We start from the raw sequence: 17554 nt of genomic DNA, 5'->3' as shown, positions 1-17554 counted from the left end.
TTCCCTACCCACTGTGTCATGTGATAGCCATCAACCAATTACAGACTGATATACGTTTACATTGTTAACTCTTGCACATATTCAGTAGGAGATGGTGTCTAAGAAAGTGTGCATATAAAAATACAGAACTAATTGATAATGGCAGTAAATTGGAAAGTTGATAAAAATTCCTGCTCTTCCTGAATGATAGGTTTAATTTTGACTCGTGTCCCTTTATGAGATGCCTTGAATATGTGTATCTTCCTTGCTGTGGCTAATTAGGGATTGTTACAAATAAGCTCCTACACTGATTAGGAAATCATTGTGTAGAATGTTGTGTGGGCAGTAAAAAGCCACAAAGGTTTCAAGCAAACTTTATTTATAATGTGTTGAAAAAACATAATTTATGCTTACCTGATAAATTCCTTTCTTCTGTAGTGTGATCAGTCCACGGGTCATCATTACTTCTGGGATATTACTCCTCTCCAACAGGAAGTGCAAGAGGATTCACCCAGCAGAGCTGCATATAGCTCCTCCCCTCTACGTAACTCCCAGTCATTCGACCAAGGACCAACGAGAAAGGAGAAGCCAAGGGTGTAGTGGTGACTGGAGTATAAATTAAAAAATATTTACCTGCCTTAAAAACAGGGCGGGCCGTGGACTGATCACACTACAGAAGAAAGGAATTTATCAGGTAAGCATAAATTATGTTTTCTTCTGTTAAGTGTGATCAGTCCACGGTCATCATTACTTCTGGGATACCAATACCAAAGCAAAAGTACACGGATGACGGGAGGGATAGGCAGGCTCTTTATACAGAAGGAACCACTGCCTGAAGAACCTTTCTCCCAAAAATAGCCTCCGAGGAAGCAAAAGTGTCAAATTTGTAAAATTTGGAAAAAGTATGAAGCGAAGACCAAGTTGCAGCCTTGCAAATCTGCTCAACAGAGGCCTCATTCTTGAAGGCCCAAGTGGAAGCCACAGCTCTAGTAGAATGAGCTGTAATTCTTTCAGGAGGCTGCTGTCCAGCAGTCTCATAAGCTAAACGAATTATGCTACGAAGCCAAAAAGAAAGAGAGGTAGCAGAAGCCTTTTGACCTCTCCTCTGACCAGAGTAAACGACAAACAGGGAAGACGTTTGTCGAAATTCCTTAGTTGCCTGTAAGTAAAATTTTAGAGCACGGACTACATCCAGGTTGTGCAGTAGACGTTCCTTCTTCGAAGAAGGATTTGGGCACAAAGAAGGAACAACAATCTCTTGATTGATATTCCTGTTAGTGACTACCTTAGGTAAGAACCCAGGTTTAGTACGCAGAACTACCTTATCCGAATGAAAAATCAAATAAGGAGAATCACAATGTAAGGCTGATAATTCAGAGACTCTTCGAGCCGAGGAAATAGCCATTAAAAATAGAACTTTCCAAGATAACAACTTTATATCAATGGAATGAAGGGGTTCAAACGGAACGCCCTGTAAAACATTAAGAACAAGGTTTAAACTCCATGGTGGAGCAACAGTTTTAAACACAGGCTTAATCCTGGCCAAAGCCTGACAAAAAGCCTGGACGTCAGGAACTTCTGACAGACGTTTGTGTAACAGAATGGACAGAGCTGAGATCTGTCCCTTTAATGAACTAGCAGATAAACCCTTTTCTAAACCTTCTTGTAGAAAAGACAATATCCTAGGAATCCTAACCTTACTCCAAGAGTAACCTTTGGATTCACACCAATATAGGTATTTACGCCATATCTTATGGTAAATCCTTCTGGTAACAGGCTTCCTAGCCTGTATTAAGGTATCAATAACTGACTCAGAAAACCCACGTCTTGATAAAATCAAGCGTTCAATTTCCAAGCAGTCAGCTTCAGAGAAGTTAGATTTTGATGTTTGAAAGGACCCTGCATCAGAAGGTCCTGTTTTAGAGGTAGAGACCAAGGTGGACAGGATGACATGTCCACCAGGTCTGCATACCAAGTCCTGCGTGGCCATGCAGGTGCTATTAGAATCACTGATGCTCTCTCCTGTTTGATTCTGGCAATCAATCGAGGAAGCATCGGGAAGGGTGGAAACACGTAAGCCATCCTGAAGTCCCAAGGTGCTGTCAGGGCATCTATCAGGACTGCTCCTGGATCCCTGGATCTGGACCCGTAACGAGGAAGCTTGGCGTTCTGTCGAGACGCCATGAGATCTATTTCTGGTTTGCCCCAACGTCGAAGTATTTGGGCAAAGACCTCCGGATGAAGTTCCCACTCCCCCGGATGAAAAGTCTGACGACTTAAGAAATCCGCCTCCCAGTTCTCCACTCCCGGGATGTGGATTGCTGACAGGTGGCAAGAGTGAGACTCTGCCCAGCGAATTATCTTTGATACTTCCATCATAGCTAGGGAGCATCTTGTCCCTCCCTGATGGTTGATGTAAGCTACGGTCGTGATGTTGTCCGACTGAAACCTGATGAACCCCCGAGTTGTCAACTGGGGCCAAGCCAGGAGTGCATTGAGAACTGCTCTCAATTCCAGAATGTTTATTGGCAGGAGACTCTCCTCCTGACTCCATTGTCCCTGAGCCTTCAGAGAATTCCAGACGGCACCCCAACCTAGAAGGCTGGCGTCTGTTGTTACAATTGTCCAGTCTGGTCTGCTGAATGGCATCCCCCTGGACAGATGTGGCCGAGAAAGCCACCATAGAAGAGAATTTCTGGTCTCTTGATCCAGATTCAGAGAAGGGGACAAGTCTGAGTAATCCCCATTCCACTGACTTAGCATGCACAGTTGCAGTGGTCTGAGGTGTAAGCGTGCAAAGGGTACTATGTCCATTGCCGCTACCATTAAGCCGATTACCTCCATGCATTGAGCCACTGACGGGTGTTGAATGGAATGAAGGGTGCGGCAAGCACTTTGAAGTCTTGTTAGCCTGTCCTCTGTCAGGTAAATCTTCATTTCTACAGAATCTATAAGAGTCCCCAGGAAGGGAACTCTTGTGAGTGGAACGAGTGAACTTTTCTTTTCGTTCACCTTCCATCCATGTGACCTTAGAAATGCCAGTACTAACTCTGTATGAAACTTGGCAGTTTGAAAGCTTGAAGCTTGTATCAGAATGTCGTCTAGGTATGGAGCTACCGAGATTCCCCGCGGTCTTAGAACCGCCAGAAGAGCACCCAGAACCTTTGTGAAGATTCTTGGAGCTGTAGCCAATCCGAATGGAAGAGCCACAAACTGGTAATGCCTGTCTAGGAAGGCAAACCTTAGGTACCGGTAATGATCTTTGTGAATCGGTATATGAAGGTAAGCATCTTTTAAATCTACAGTGGTCATGTACTGACCCTCTTGGATCATAGGTAAAATTGTCCGAATAGTCTCCATCTTGAACGATGGAACTCTTAGGAATTTGTTTAGTATCTTTAAGTCCAGGATTGGTCTGAAAGTTCCCTCTTTTTTGGGAACCACAAACAGATTTGAGTAAAACCCTTGTCCCTGTTCCGACCGTGGAACTGGATGGATTACTCCCATTAACAAGAGCTCTTGTACGCAGCGTAGAAACGCCTCTTTCTTTGTCTGGATTGTTGACAACCTTGACAGATGAAATCTCTCTCTTGGAGGAGAGTATTTGAAGTCCAGAAGGTATCCCTGAGATATTATCTCTAGCGCCCAGGGATCCTGGACATCTCTTGCCCAAGCCTGGGCGAAGAGAGAAAGTCTGCCCCCCACTAGATCCGATCCCGGATCGGGGGCCCCCAATTCATGCTGTTTTAGGGGCAGCAGCAGGTTTCCTGGCCTGCTTGCCCTTGTTCCAGGACTGGTTAGGTTTCCAGCCTTGTCTGTAGCGAGCAACAGCTCCTTCCTGTTTTGGTGCAGAGGAAGTTGATGCTGCTCCTGCTTTGAAATTACGAAAGGAACGAAAATTAGACTGTCTAGCCTTAACTTTGGCTTTGTCCTGAGGCAGGGCATGGCCTTTACCTCCTGTAATGTCAGCGATAATCTCTTTCAACCCGGGCCCGAATAAGGTCTGCCCTTTGAAAGGTATATTAAGCAATTTAGACTTAGAAGTAACATCAGCTGACCAGGATTTTAGCCACAGAGCCCTGCGTGCCTGAATGGCGAATCCTGAATTCTTCGCCGTAAGTTTAGTTAAATGTACTACGGCCTCCGAAATGAATGAATTAGCTAGTTTAAGGACTCTAAGCCTGTCCGTAATGTCGTCCAGAGTAGCTGAACTAATGTTCTCTTCCAAAGACTCAATCCAGAATGCCGCTGCAGCCGTGACCGGCGCAATGCATGCAAGGGGTTGCAATATAAAACCTTGTTGAACAAACATTTTCTTAAGGTAACCCTCTAATTTTTTATCCATTGGATCTGAAAAAGCACAGCTATCCTCCACCGGGATAGTGGTACGCTTAGCTAAAGTAGAAACTGCTCCCTCCACCTTAGGGACCGTTTGCCATAAGTCCCGTGTGGTGGCGTCTATTGGAAACATTTTTTCTAAATATCGGAGGGGGTGAGAACGGCACACCAGGTCTATCCCACTCCTTAGTAACAATTTCAGTAAGTCTCTTAGGTATAGGAAAAACATCAGTACTCGCCGGTACCGCAAAATATTTATCCAACCTACACATTTTCTCTGGTATTGCAACTGTGTTACAATCATTCAGAGCCGCTAACACCTCCCCTAGTAATACACGGAGGTTTTCCAGCTTAAATTTAAAATTTGAAATATCTGAATCCAGTCTGTTTGGATCAGAACCGTCACCCACAGAATGAAGTTCTCCGTCCTCATGTTCTGCCACCTGTGACGCAGTGTCTGACATGGCCCTAATATTATCAGCGCACTCTGTTCTCACCCCAGAGTGATCACGCTTACCTCTTAGTTCTGGTAATTTAGCCAAAACTTCAGTCATAACAGTAGCCATATCCTGTAATGTGATTTGTAATGGCCGCCCAGATGTACTCGGCGCTACAATCTCACGCACCTCCCGAGCGGGAGATGCAGGTACTGACACGTGAGGCGAGTTAGTCGGCATAACTCTCCCCTCGTTGTTTGGTGAAATTTGTTCAATTTGTACAGATTGACTTTTATTTAAAGTAGCATCAATACAGTTAGTACATAAATTTCTATTGGGCTCCACTTTGGCATTGCAACAAATGACACAGGTATCTTCCTCTGAATCAGACATGTTTAACACACTAGCAAATAAACTTGCAACTTGGAATACAATTCTATTAGAATATTATTAAAAACGTACTGTGCCTTTAAGAAGCACAGAAGATCTATGACAGTTGAAAATTAATAAATTGAAACAGTTATAGCCTCAATCCTTGTAAATAACACAACTTTAGCAAAGGTTTAATCCCATTAGCAAAAGACAACTAATTCTGAAAGCAGGAAAAAAATTACAGAATAAACGTTTTTTATCTCAGTCAACTATAATCTCACAGCTCTGCTGAGAGAAATTACCTCCCTCAAAATAAGTTTTGAAGACCCCTGAGTTCTGTAGAGATGAACCGGATCATGCAGGAAATACAATGAGCTGCTGACTGAAATTTCTGATGCGTAGCAAAAGCGCCAAAAAACGGCCCCTCCCCCTCACACACAGCAGTGAGAGAGAACAGAAACTGTCAGAAAAAAGATTAAGCAACTGCCAAGTGGAAAAATAGTGCCCAAACATTTATTCACTCAGTACCTCAGCAAATGAAAACGATTTTACATTCCAGCAAAAACGTTAAACATAATTTCTTATTTATTAAAAAGCTTTATGTACTTCTTACAGTGTAATTCTAGTGAAGTACCATTCCCCAGAATACTGAAGTGTAAAGTATACATACATGACATTATATCGGTATGGCAGGATTTTCTCATCAATTCCATTGTCAGAAAATAAAAGCTGCTACATACCTCTATGCAGATTCATATGCCGGCTGTCCCCTGATCTGAAGTTTACCTCTCCTCAGATGGCCGAGAAACAGCAATATGATCTTAACTACTCCGGCTAAAATCATAGTAAAACTCTGGTAGATTCTTCTTCAAACTCTGCCAGAGAGGTAATAACACACTCCGGTGCTATTTTAAAATAACAAACTTTTGATTGAAGATATAAAACTAAGTATAATCACCATAGTCCTCTCACACATCCTATCTAGTCGTTGGGTGCAAGAGAATGACTGGGAGTGACGTAGAGGGGAGGAGCTATATGCAGCTCTGCTGGGTGAATCCTCTTGCACTTCCTGTTGGGGAGGAGTAATATCCCAGAAGTAATGATGACCCGTGGACTGATCACACTTAACAGAAGAAATACTGGATTTATACACTGGTTCTCTCTGTATTTAATTGATTAGTTTGGTGTCAAACTGAGATCTTAATCCGCTTACTAAAGATTACTTTGTGATGTCTAATGGCAATCTTACTTATGGTTTTACAGATTGATCTATTAACAAATTCTCTAATGTTATGGCATCTCTGTAGGTCATTTCCTCAAATACACCAAGGAAATTGGTTAATTAACTTTCTAATATAAAATAACTTAGTAAGTTAACACATATTCACTTATAAAAAACAATTATTACTGGGTACTTACATCATCGCTGTCAAATGCCAAAAATGATCGTGAACTTAAGTCAAGAGTCTGCAGTTCAAGTCTTGCTGCTTCAAGTTCAAGGAATATATGTTCAGTATGTTGTTTCTCAGCTGCCAGTTTTGTTTCCATTTCTATGGTTTGACCTTTTAACTTTTCTTGCCATGCTGCAATGTCTGATGAATGTTGTTTTTTTAAAGTGGTTAATTCTGTTTGGTAAACTGCCAGCAAATCTTTTAGATCACTTTCAGTTTTACCTTCTGTTTTGTTGTCTTCTTGATCAGTTGAAGGTGCCGCCTCTACTTGACTAAGATGCTGAAGTGAGATGATTTCTGTATCTTCAGCAAGAGCATATTGGTCTCGATACTGCAAGTGAGAGTTTTGCTCTCTGTGTTCAAAAACATCTTGTCTAAGGTCTCTTGAATTAGAACTCATCTCTTTCAACTTATTCAGCAGCTCAACATTTTCAACTCTAAGAGTCTCATTAAGGGATTGAAGCTCTACAATTCTGTCAAGAGCTGCTCTGTTGCTTTCAAATGCAAGTGACCTACTCCCTTTAACATACTGTATATCATGATCAGCAAATGTTTTAGCATTGCAATGTTCTGACGTATTCTCATTTATTTCATCAGTCCTATAGACATCAGAGAGATCTACCAAAAGATGAGAAACTTTCACACATTCATCATTCATTTCAGTTTCATCCATATCAAAAGATTGCTCTTTCACACTAAGGTTAGCTGAAGACTCTTGGAGCTTGTTCTTCTTAAGTGTTATGAGTTCATCTTGCTCTAGTTTATTCTCTGTATTTATTTTTGCAAAACTTTCCTTTAGAGCACCCTTCTCATTACTATTTTCCATACAAACATCCTTTTCATCAAGGTCCATTTGAAGGACATCAATTTTATTTGGCTTGCTAACTGCATCCTTTAAACAAGATCTCAATTCTTCTATTACTTTATTTAAGGACAACTCGTTATTTTGGAGTGAATCAACTAAAGCAACAAGTTCTTTGTTTGCTTTAAGCAACTGTTCATTTTTATTCTCCAGATCCTTATATACCGATTCCAGTTTCATGTTGTCAAACTTATTTACACTGTTAATTCTACTATCATCAAGCATTAACTGGTCATCGTCGTTTTTTGTTTTGACCATTTCAGAAATAGTTCTCTCTCTCTCTTGTAATATATGATTTAAGTCAATGTTTGCTTTTAGCAATTGAGTTTTTTCATAATTTAGAGACTCGTTGACCTCACTGATCCTTTTATTTTCATTTGTAAGTGATTCAATGTCTCGTTGAGTAGAACTAATTAGCGTTGCCAGTTTTTCCTTTTCAACTGACCATGACTCAGAATGCAGATTCAGTTCTTGTATTTTATTTCTAAGCAATGTATTGGAGTCTTGAGTGGATTGTATGTCTGTGTCCGTAATTCTTAATTTATTTGATAATGCACTAATTTCGTTTTCTTTTTCTTTAATGGCAGATTCTAATGTTTCAATATAATTTTGTTTAGATGAAACATTATTCTGTAAGCTTTCAAGTTGACTTGTGGACTCAATGACAAAATGTTCATGGTTTTCTTGCGATTCAGTAAGACGTTCTTGAACCTCCGCTTTGTTTTTCAGAAGATCCTCACACTGTCTTTGCAACTCAAAGTTCAGTTGCTTCTCTTTCTGTAACACATGCTCGAGACCAGAGACTTGATCCAAACAAATGGAAGATTTTTGTTCTTCAATCTTTGCTCGGAGGTCAGATATTTTCAACACTAAGTTATCATTTTCAGTTTTAAATTTTTGGTCAGCAGCATCTAGTGCTCGTTGAAGTTCATTGAATGCATTTTTCTCATTAAGTAAATCAGCCGTTTTAACATCAACAATGTTTTGTAAAGTCTTAATCTGATTATTTAACTCTATCTTCTCAGTTTCTAGCAAATGTACCTGGGACTGAAGTGACATTTCAAGGTCATTCATTTTCTTCAGTAACAAATCTTTTTCATTACAAACTTGAGCGTTAACTTTTTCTTGTTCATTTTTCCTGTTGCCAAGTTCTATGCACTCTTGTCCTTTATTCTCACATTGTTTTTTTAAAGTATCATTTTCTTCCATTACTAGAGACAACACAAATTCTCTTTTCTTCAGCAATTCTTGTGCAAAGTCTTTTTCTTTTTCCAAATTAGACAGAGTTGCTTTCAAAGTGGTACAGTTGGGACACTCTTGAACTTGCGAATTCTGAGTTGCAGATTTAAATTGTTCTTCTAGGATTTTATGCTTATCTAATGAGAATACAAAATATTTTATTTAAATATTAAAGAGGTAAAGAAAAAAGTCATATACAGTAATTTATTTATTTAAAAAAAAAAAAAAAACTTTGCCCAACGAAGAAGAGACCAAAAAGCAAACTCTTGCCTAAACCAGCCATTTTATTTACAGCATTTGCAGATTACAGATTACAGATTTGCTTATTAGCCTCTCTTTGGAGCATGGCAAATATATATATATATTTTCTTACACAAAGTGTTTAATGTAATTTCAATATAAACTTTTATATAAAAGTATAAACCATACACAGCTTTAGTATCAATTGCAGTTTAGTCTTAATACTTATGGTCTATGATTATGGCAATGTGCTTCTGAAACGCGTGTTTCTGTATTACTGTTGGAGTGGTGTCGCTATGGATATCTTTTTAAATTGACCCTAATAAAGTATTTGGAATTTTTATAAAGGCTGCATTCATTTTTTTTGTCTTAATACTTATGTAACAAAATTGGTAAAACTATTATCCTAAACACAGGTTACAAGTTTTCCATCTGTTTGACTACAAGGTGAGGTTGCAGGTCTAATGTCAGGTTTTATCCAGATCAGAGCCTGGAGAAAAAGTTTTTAGATCATGAATCTGGCAATCTTCCTATTAAACAGCACACACCAGGCAGAAACCTGAACCTTAAAGGGACAGTATACACTCATTTTCATATAACTGCATGTAATAGACACTCTTATAAAGAATAAGATGCACAGATACTGATATAAAAATCCAGTATAAAACTGTTTAAAAACTTACTTAGAAGCTGTCAGTTTGGCTCTGTTTAAAAGGTAGGTGGAAAGCCCACTGCAAGTGACAAATAAGACACTCCCCCCCCCCTCCCCCTTCTTTTGCATATGAAAAGACCCTTTACACAAACAGGAGCAAGCTGGAGAAGGTAGCTGACGGTATTCACATAAAACTATGGGGCTTGGTTAGGAGTCTGAAAATCAGAGCAATGTTATTTAAAAATAAGCAAAACTATACATTTATTTTTTTAAAAAACTTTATGGTCTATATAAATAGATCATCTACAAAACATTTATGCAAAGAAAAAATGAGTGTATAATGTCCCTTTAAGAGAGCTGACTAATTGCACACCAAGTCAGATAAGTCTTCCAGACCTTATAATAAATAAGTCTAGTAAAAGGCTTCATCACAAGAATCAAGGTGTCAATAACTTTGTCAGATAAGCCACTTTTTAGATAGAATCATGCATTCAATCACCAGACCTTAACAAAAACCTCTCTTGAAAGGCAGACACCACAGTGGGCAAGAAGACATCTGGACATATGAACTGGGCCTGCATACTAAGATCTCGGAGCCAAGCCTGAGCAATCAGAATAACTGAGGCCCATACCCGCCTGGTTCTGGCTATTACTCTGGGGAGTAGTAAAACAGAGGGAAGAAGTAAATTAGGTTTAATGAACAGGATACCATTAAGGCATTTAGCAGGATTGCGAGAAAATCCTGGGATGTGGCACCATATAGGCAAAGCTTGTGGTTCAAACAAAAGGCCATTAGATCTATCGTCATTTGCTAACCTCCTATCATAAGGACTATTCCCCCAGATGAAGTTTGAGTACTCTGGGGGCCGTGGCAAGGCCAAAGGACAGAGCCACAAACTGGAAATGCCTGTCTAGGAAGGCAAAACTTAGGAATTCCACATGATTCCTGTGAATGAGGATGTATCAATTTTTATCTTTCAGTAGCAGATGTGAACTGACCTTTCTTCACCAAAGGGAGAATAGTGCATACAGTCTCCATTGTGAAGTTTGGCACCTTCCAAATTTGCTTAGGAAGTTAAGAGTCAAAACAGAACAAAATGGCCCCTCCTTTTCGGAAAACAAAAACAGGTTTGAGTACCCAGCGTATCCAAAAGAATGAGAAACATCACTTTGTTACCATCTAGAGATTAAGGCCGAGTATAGATCAGGTCCAGAATAACACAAAACAGATTAAATCTCTCTCTGGGAGACCTGGAGGAAAACTGATTCTGTATCTATGAGATACCATTTCCAGGACCTAGAAATCTAAACTAGAGGGCACCCAAAACATTCAAAAAAGTTACATTCTGCACCCCATCCCCAGCAGGAAGAGAATCCCGACAGGGGGATGCACCTTCATGCTGACTTTGAAGTGGGGGTGGACTTTTTGGCCTGCCAAGAGGAGCTGGGTGTAAAAGATGCTTTTGGAGATCCTGAGGCTTGAGCTGAGGAAGAGGCTTTTTGAAATGTAAAGTGACAAAAGGAAAGAAACTCTGCAGTTCACCCTTGGATTTCTTACCATGCAAGAAGACTTTCTTACGCCCAATAAATGATGTATGATAGCATCCAGGCCAAGCCCAAAATTGTTTTTTTTTTTAACCTTCAAAAAGGTCAGAGCTGGAAGTCTACATTCAGAGAATGTTCACTGACCGAGACTTTAACCATAAGGCATGCCATGGCACCACTTTTCACACACCATTTTCACTATTGCATCACAAATTAAGCTATTAGCAACCTTAAAGGGACATGAAGCCTAAAATGTTTAATCCAATTTACTTCTATTATCTATGGTTTCATATTCTTGGTATGATTCATTTAAAAATAATACTTAAGTATGCTCAGGAACAGCAATGCATTACTGGGAGCTAGCTGCTGATTAGTGGCAGCAAATATATGCCTCTTGTGATTGGCTGACCTGATGTGTTCAGCTAGCACCCTGAAGTGCATTGCTGCTCCTTAAAAAAAAAGGATACTAAGAGAACAATTCAAATGTAATAATCGCTTGAAGTTTTAAATATGAGATAAAAAGCAGCCGATCTGGATGTGGCCGAAGAAGCTCTAAAATACTGAGCTTCTGAGATAAGTAACTTAAAAATAAAGTAAAATGCATTATAAAAGGCCACTTAACGGCTCAGTAAACCTTTTAACAAATAAAAAACAAAATTTATGCTTACCTGATAAATTTCTTTCTTTTGCGATGTACCGAGCCCACGGATTCATCCTAACTTGTGGGATATTGTCCTTCCTGGCAGGAAGTAGCAAAGAGAGCACCACAGCAGAGCTGTCTATATAGCTCCCCCCTTGTGTATATTAAGTAGCTAGTTTTGTGCTTTCAAGACACAGTTATTACAATGGGTTGAATTTCAGGTAATAACAGAATTTATGCTTACCTGATAAATTACTTTCTCCAACGGTGTGTCCGGTCCACGGCGTCATCCTTACTTGTGGGAATATCTCTTCCCCAACAGGAAATGGCAAAGAGTCCCAGCAAAGCTGGCCATATAGTCCCTCCTAGGCTCCGCCCACCCCAGTCATTCGACCGACGGACAGGAGGAAAAAAATAGGAGAAACCATATGGTACCGTGGTGACTGTAGTTAGAGAAAATAATTCATCAGACCTGATTAAAAAAACCAGGGCGGGCCGTGGACCGGACACACCGTTGGAGAAAGTAATTTATCAGGTAAGCATAAATTCTGTTTTCTCCAACATTGGTGTGTCCGGTCCACGGCGTCATCCTTACTTGTGGGAACCAATACCAAAGCTTTAGGACACGGATGAAGGGAGGGAGCAAATCAGGTTACCTAAACGGAAGGCACCACGGCTTGCAAAACCTTTCTCCCAAAAATAGCCTCCGAAGAAGCAAAAGTATCAAATTTGTAAAATTTGGCAAAAGTGTGCAGTGAAGACCAAGTCGCTGCCTTACATATCTGATCAACAGAAGCCTCGTTCTTGAAGGCCCATGTGGAAGCCACAGCCTTAGTGGAGTGAGCTGTGATTCTTTCAGGAGGCTGCCATCCGGCAGTCTCGTAAGCCAATCGGATGATGCTTTTAAGCCAAAAGGAAAGAGAGGTAGAAGTCGCTTTTTGACCTCTCCTTTTACCAGAATAGACGACAAACAGAGAAGATGTTTGTCTGAAATCTTTTGTAGCTTCTAAATAGAATTTTAGAGCACGGACTACGTCCAAATTGTGTAACAAACGTTCCTTCTTTGAAACTGGATTCGGACACAAAGAAGTTACAACTATCTCCTGGTTAATATTTTTGTTAGAAACAACCTTTGGAAGAAAACCAGGCTTAGTGCGCAAAACCACCTTATCTGCATGGAACACCAGATAGGGCGGAGAACACTGCAGAGCAGATAACTCTGAAACTCTTCTAGCAGAAGAAATAGCAACCAAAAACAAAACTTTCCAAGATAACAACTTAATATCTATGGAATGTAAAGGTTCAAACGGAACCCCTTGAAGAACTGAAAGAACTAGATTTAAACTCCAGGGAGGAGTCAAAGGTCTGTAAACAGGCTTGATTCTAACCAGAGCCTGAACAAATGCTTGAACATCTGGCACAGCTGCCAGTCGTTTGTGTAGTAAGACAGATAAAGCAGAAATCTGTCCCTTTAGAGAACTCGCAGATAATCCTTTATCCAAACCTTCTTGCAAAAAGGAAAGAATCTTAGAAATTTTTATCTTATTCCATGGGAATCCCTTGGATTCACACCAGCAGATATATCTTTTCCATATTTTATGGTAAATCTTTCTAGTTACCAGTTTTCTGGCTTGAACCAGAGTATCTATCACAGAATCTGAAAACCCACGCTTTGATAGAATCAAGCGTTCAATCTCCAAGCCGTCAGCTGGAGGGAAACCAGATTTGGATGTTCGAATGGACCCTGAACAAGAAGGTCCTGTCTCAAAGGTAGCTTCCATGGTGGAACCGATGACATATTCACCAGGTCTGCATACCAAGTCCTGCGTGGCCACGCAGGAGCTATCAAGATCACCGAGGCCCTCTCCTGTTTGATCCTGGCTACCAGCCTGGGAATGAGAGGAAACGGTGGAAACACATAAGCTAGGTTGAAGGTCCAAGGCGCTACTAATGCATCCACTAGAGTCGCCTTGGGATCCCTGGATCTGGACCCGTAGCAAGGAACCTTGAAGTTCTGACGAGACGCCATCAGATCCATGTCTGGAATGCCCCATAATTGAGTCAACTGGGCAAAGATCTCCGGGTGGAGTTCCCACTCCCCCGGATGGAATGTCTGACGACTCAGATAATCCGCTTCCCAGATTTCCACACCTGGGATGTGGATCGCAGATAGGTGGCAGGAGTGATCCTCCGCCCATTGTATTATTTTGGCCACTTCTTTCATCGCCAGGGAACTCCTTGTTCCCCCCTGATGATTGATATACGCAACAGTCGTCATGTTGTCTGATTGGAATCTTATGAATTTGGCCTTTGCAAGCTGAGGCCAGGCCCTGAGAGCATTGAATATCGCTCTTAATTCCAGAATGTTTATCAGGAGAAGAGACTCTTCCCGAGACCATATACCCTGAGCTTTCAGGAATTCCCAGACCGGGCCCCAGCCCACTAGGCTGGCGTCGGTCGTGACGATCACCCACTCTGGTCTGCGGAAGCTCATTCCCTGGGATAGGTGGTCCAGGGTTAGCCACCAACGGAGTGAATCTCTGGTCTTCTGATCTACTTGAATTACTGGAGACAAGTCTGTATAGTCCCCATTCCACTGTTTCAGCATGCACAGTTGTAATGGTCTTAGGTGAATTCGCGCAAAAGGAACTATGTCCATTGCTGCAACCATCAACCCTACTACTTCCATGCACTGAGCTATGGAAGGACGTGGAACAGAATGTAGAACTTGACAAGCGCTTAAAAGCTTTGACTTTCTGACCTCTGTCAGGAAAATCCTCATTTCTAAGGAATCTATTATTGTTCCCAAGAAGGGAACTCTTGTTGACGGAGACAGAGAACTTTTTTCTATGTTCACCTTCCATCTGTGAGATCTGAGAAAGGCCAGAACGATGTCTGTATGAGCCTTTGCTTTTGAAAGGGACGACGCTTGTATTAGAATGTCGTCCAAGTATGGTACTACTGCAATGCCCCTCGGTCTTAGAACCGCTAGAAGGGACCCTAGTACCTTTGTGAAAATCCTTGGAGCAGTGGCTAATCCGAATGGGAGGGCCACAAACTGGTAATGTTTGTCCAGAAAGGCGAACCTTAGGAACTGATGATGTTCTTTGTGGATAGGAATATGTAGGTACGCATCCTTTAGATCCACGGTAGTCATAAATTGACCTTCCTGGATAGTGGGTAGAATCGTTCGAATGGTTTCCATTTTGAACGATGGTACCCTGAGAAATTTGTTTAGGATCTTTAAATCCAGAATTGGTCTGAAGGTTCCCTCTTTTTTGGGAACTACGAACAGATTTGAGTAAAAACCCAGTCCTTGTTCCGTTATTGGAACTGGGTGTATCACTCCCATCTTTAACAGGTCTTCTACACAATGTAAGAACGCCTGTCTCTTTATTTGGTTTGAGGATAAGTGAGACATGTGGAACCTTCCCCTTGGGGGTAGTTCCTTGAATTCCAGAAGATAACCCTGAGAAACTATTTCTAGCGCCCAGGGATCCTGAACATCTCTTGCCCAAGCCTGGGCAAAGAGAGAGAGTCTGTCCCCCACTAGATCCGGTCCCGGATCGGGGGCTACTCCTTCATGCTGTTTTGTTAGCGGTAGCAGGCTTCTTGGTCTGCTTACCCTTGTTCCAGCCTTGCATCGGTTTCCAGGCTGGCTTGGGCTGTGAAGCATTACCCTCTTGCGTAGAGGATGCAGAATTAGAGGCCGGTCCTTTCCTGAAATTACGAAAGGAACGAAAATTAGACTTATTATTGGCCTTGAAAGGCCTATCTTGTGGGAGGGCGTGGCCCTTTCCCCCAGTGATGTCTGAGATAATCTCTTTCAATTCTGGTCCAAAGAGAGTTTTACCCTTGAAGGGAATGTTAAGCAATTTTGTCTTGGATGATACATCCGCTGACCAAGACTTTAGCCAAAGCGCTCTGCGCGCCACAATCGCAAACCCTGAATTTTTCGCAGCTAATCTAGCTAATTGCAAAGCGGCATCCAAAACAAAAGAGTTAGCCAACTTAAGTGCGTGAACTCTGTCCATAACCTCCTCATATGGAGTCTCTCTACTAAGCGACTTTTCTAGTTCCTCGAACCAGAACCACGCTGCTGTAGTGACAGGAACAATGCACGAAATGGGTTGTAGAAGGTAACCTTGCTGTACAAAAATCTTTTTAAGCAAACCCTCCAATTTCTTATCCATAGGATCTTTGAAAGCACAACTATCCTCAATAGGAATAGTAGTGCGCTTGTTTAAAGTAGAAACTGCCCCCTCGACCTTAGGGACTGTCTGCCATAAGTCCTTTCTTGGGTCGACCATAGGAAATAATTTCTTAAATATAGGAGGGGGAACAAAAGGTATGCCGGGCTTCTCCCACTCCTTATTCACTATGTCCGCCACCCGCTTGGGTATAGGAAAAGCGTCGGGGTGCACCGGAACCTCTAGGAACTTGTCCATCTTGCATAATTTTTCTGGAATGACCAAGTTGTCACAATCATCCAGAGTAGATAACACCTCCTTAAGCAGTGCGCGGAGATGCTCTAATTTAAATGTCACAACATCAGGTTCAGCCTGTTGAGAAATTTTTTCTGAATCTGAAATTTCCCCATCTGACAAAACCTCCCTCATGGCCCCTTCAGATTGGTGTGAGGGTATGACAGAAACATTATCATCAGCGCCCTCCTGCTCTTCAGTATTTAAAACAGAGCAATCGCGCTTTCTCTGATATGCAGGCATTTTGGATAAAATATTAGCTATAGAGTTATCCATTACAGCCGTCAATTGTTGCATGGTAATAAGCATTGGCGCGCTAGAAGTACTAGGTGCCTCCTGCGTGGGCAAAACTGGCGTAGACACAGAAGGAGATGATGTAGAACTATGTCTACTCCCTTCATCTGATGAATCATCTTGGGCAACTTTACTATCTGTGGCAGTACTGTCCTTACTTTGTTTGGACGCTATGGCACAATTATCACACAATTTTGAAGGGGGAGACACATTGGCTTTCATACATAAAGAACATAGCTTATCTGACGAAAAACTATGAAGGAATTGTTCAAAATTTATCAAAATTTCACCACAGTGTCTTAAAGCATTAAAAGTATTGCACACCAATTTTCAGAGCTTTAACCCTTAAAATAACGAAACCGGTTACAGATTTAACCCCTATACAGTCCCAGCTACAGCCGTTGCTGTGACTTTGCCAAGCCCAGAGGGGAATACGATACCAAATGACGCCTTCTAGGAACTTTTCCAAGCACTTTCAGGTCCTCACACATGCATCTGCATGTCTTGCTCTCAAAAACAACTGCGCAGTAATGGCGCGAAAATGAGGCTCAGCCTACAACTGGGAAGGCCCTTCCTGACTGGAAAAGGTGTCTAAAATAGTGCCTGACGTTAAAAAAACGTTCCCCAAGTTTATAAGTGTGAAATATCAGCATAAACATATATGAAATGTTCAAATAAAGCAATCGATTTAGCCCATAAAAGTGTCTACCAGTTTTATAGCCCATATTAAGCCCTTTATTCTGTTTGAGACTAAGAAAATGGCTTACCGGTCCCCATGAGGGGAAATGACAGCCTTCCAGCATTACACAGTCTTGTTAGAAAAATGGCTAGTCATACCTTAAGCAGAAGAAGTCTGCTAACTGTTTCCCCCAACTGAAGTTACTTCATCTCAACAGTCCTATGTGGAAACAGCAATCGATTTTAGTTACTGTCTGCTAAAATCATCTTCCTCTCACAAACAGAAATCTTCATCTTTTTCTGTTTCAGAGTAAATAGTACATACCAGCACTATTTTAAAATA

General features: G+C 41.2%; 1 protein-coding gene across 1 annotated transcript in view; it reads right to left on the bottom strand.

Annotated features, from left to right (window-relative positions):
• Positions 1-17554, bottom strand: part of CENPF (centromere protein F) — a 225590-nt gene that overhangs the window by 126168 nt on the left and 81868 nt on the right. The window contains exon 12 of the mRNA XM_053712493.1: positions 6546-8815. Within this exon, the coding sequence (XP_053568468.1) occupies positions 6546-8815 (2270 nt within the window). The remainder of the gene's footprint in view (positions 1-6545; positions 8816-17554) is intronic.

Source organism: Bombina bombina, chromosome 4, assembly GCF_027579735.1.
Source record: "Bombina bombina isolate aBomBom1 chromosome 4, aBomBom1.pri, whole genome shotgun sequence".
Classification (NCBI taxonomy): domain Eukaryota; kingdom Metazoa; phylum Chordata; class Amphibia; order Anura; family Bombinatoridae; genus Bombina; species Bombina bombina.
This window is presented reverse-complemented; position numbering and strand designations above follow the sequence as displayed.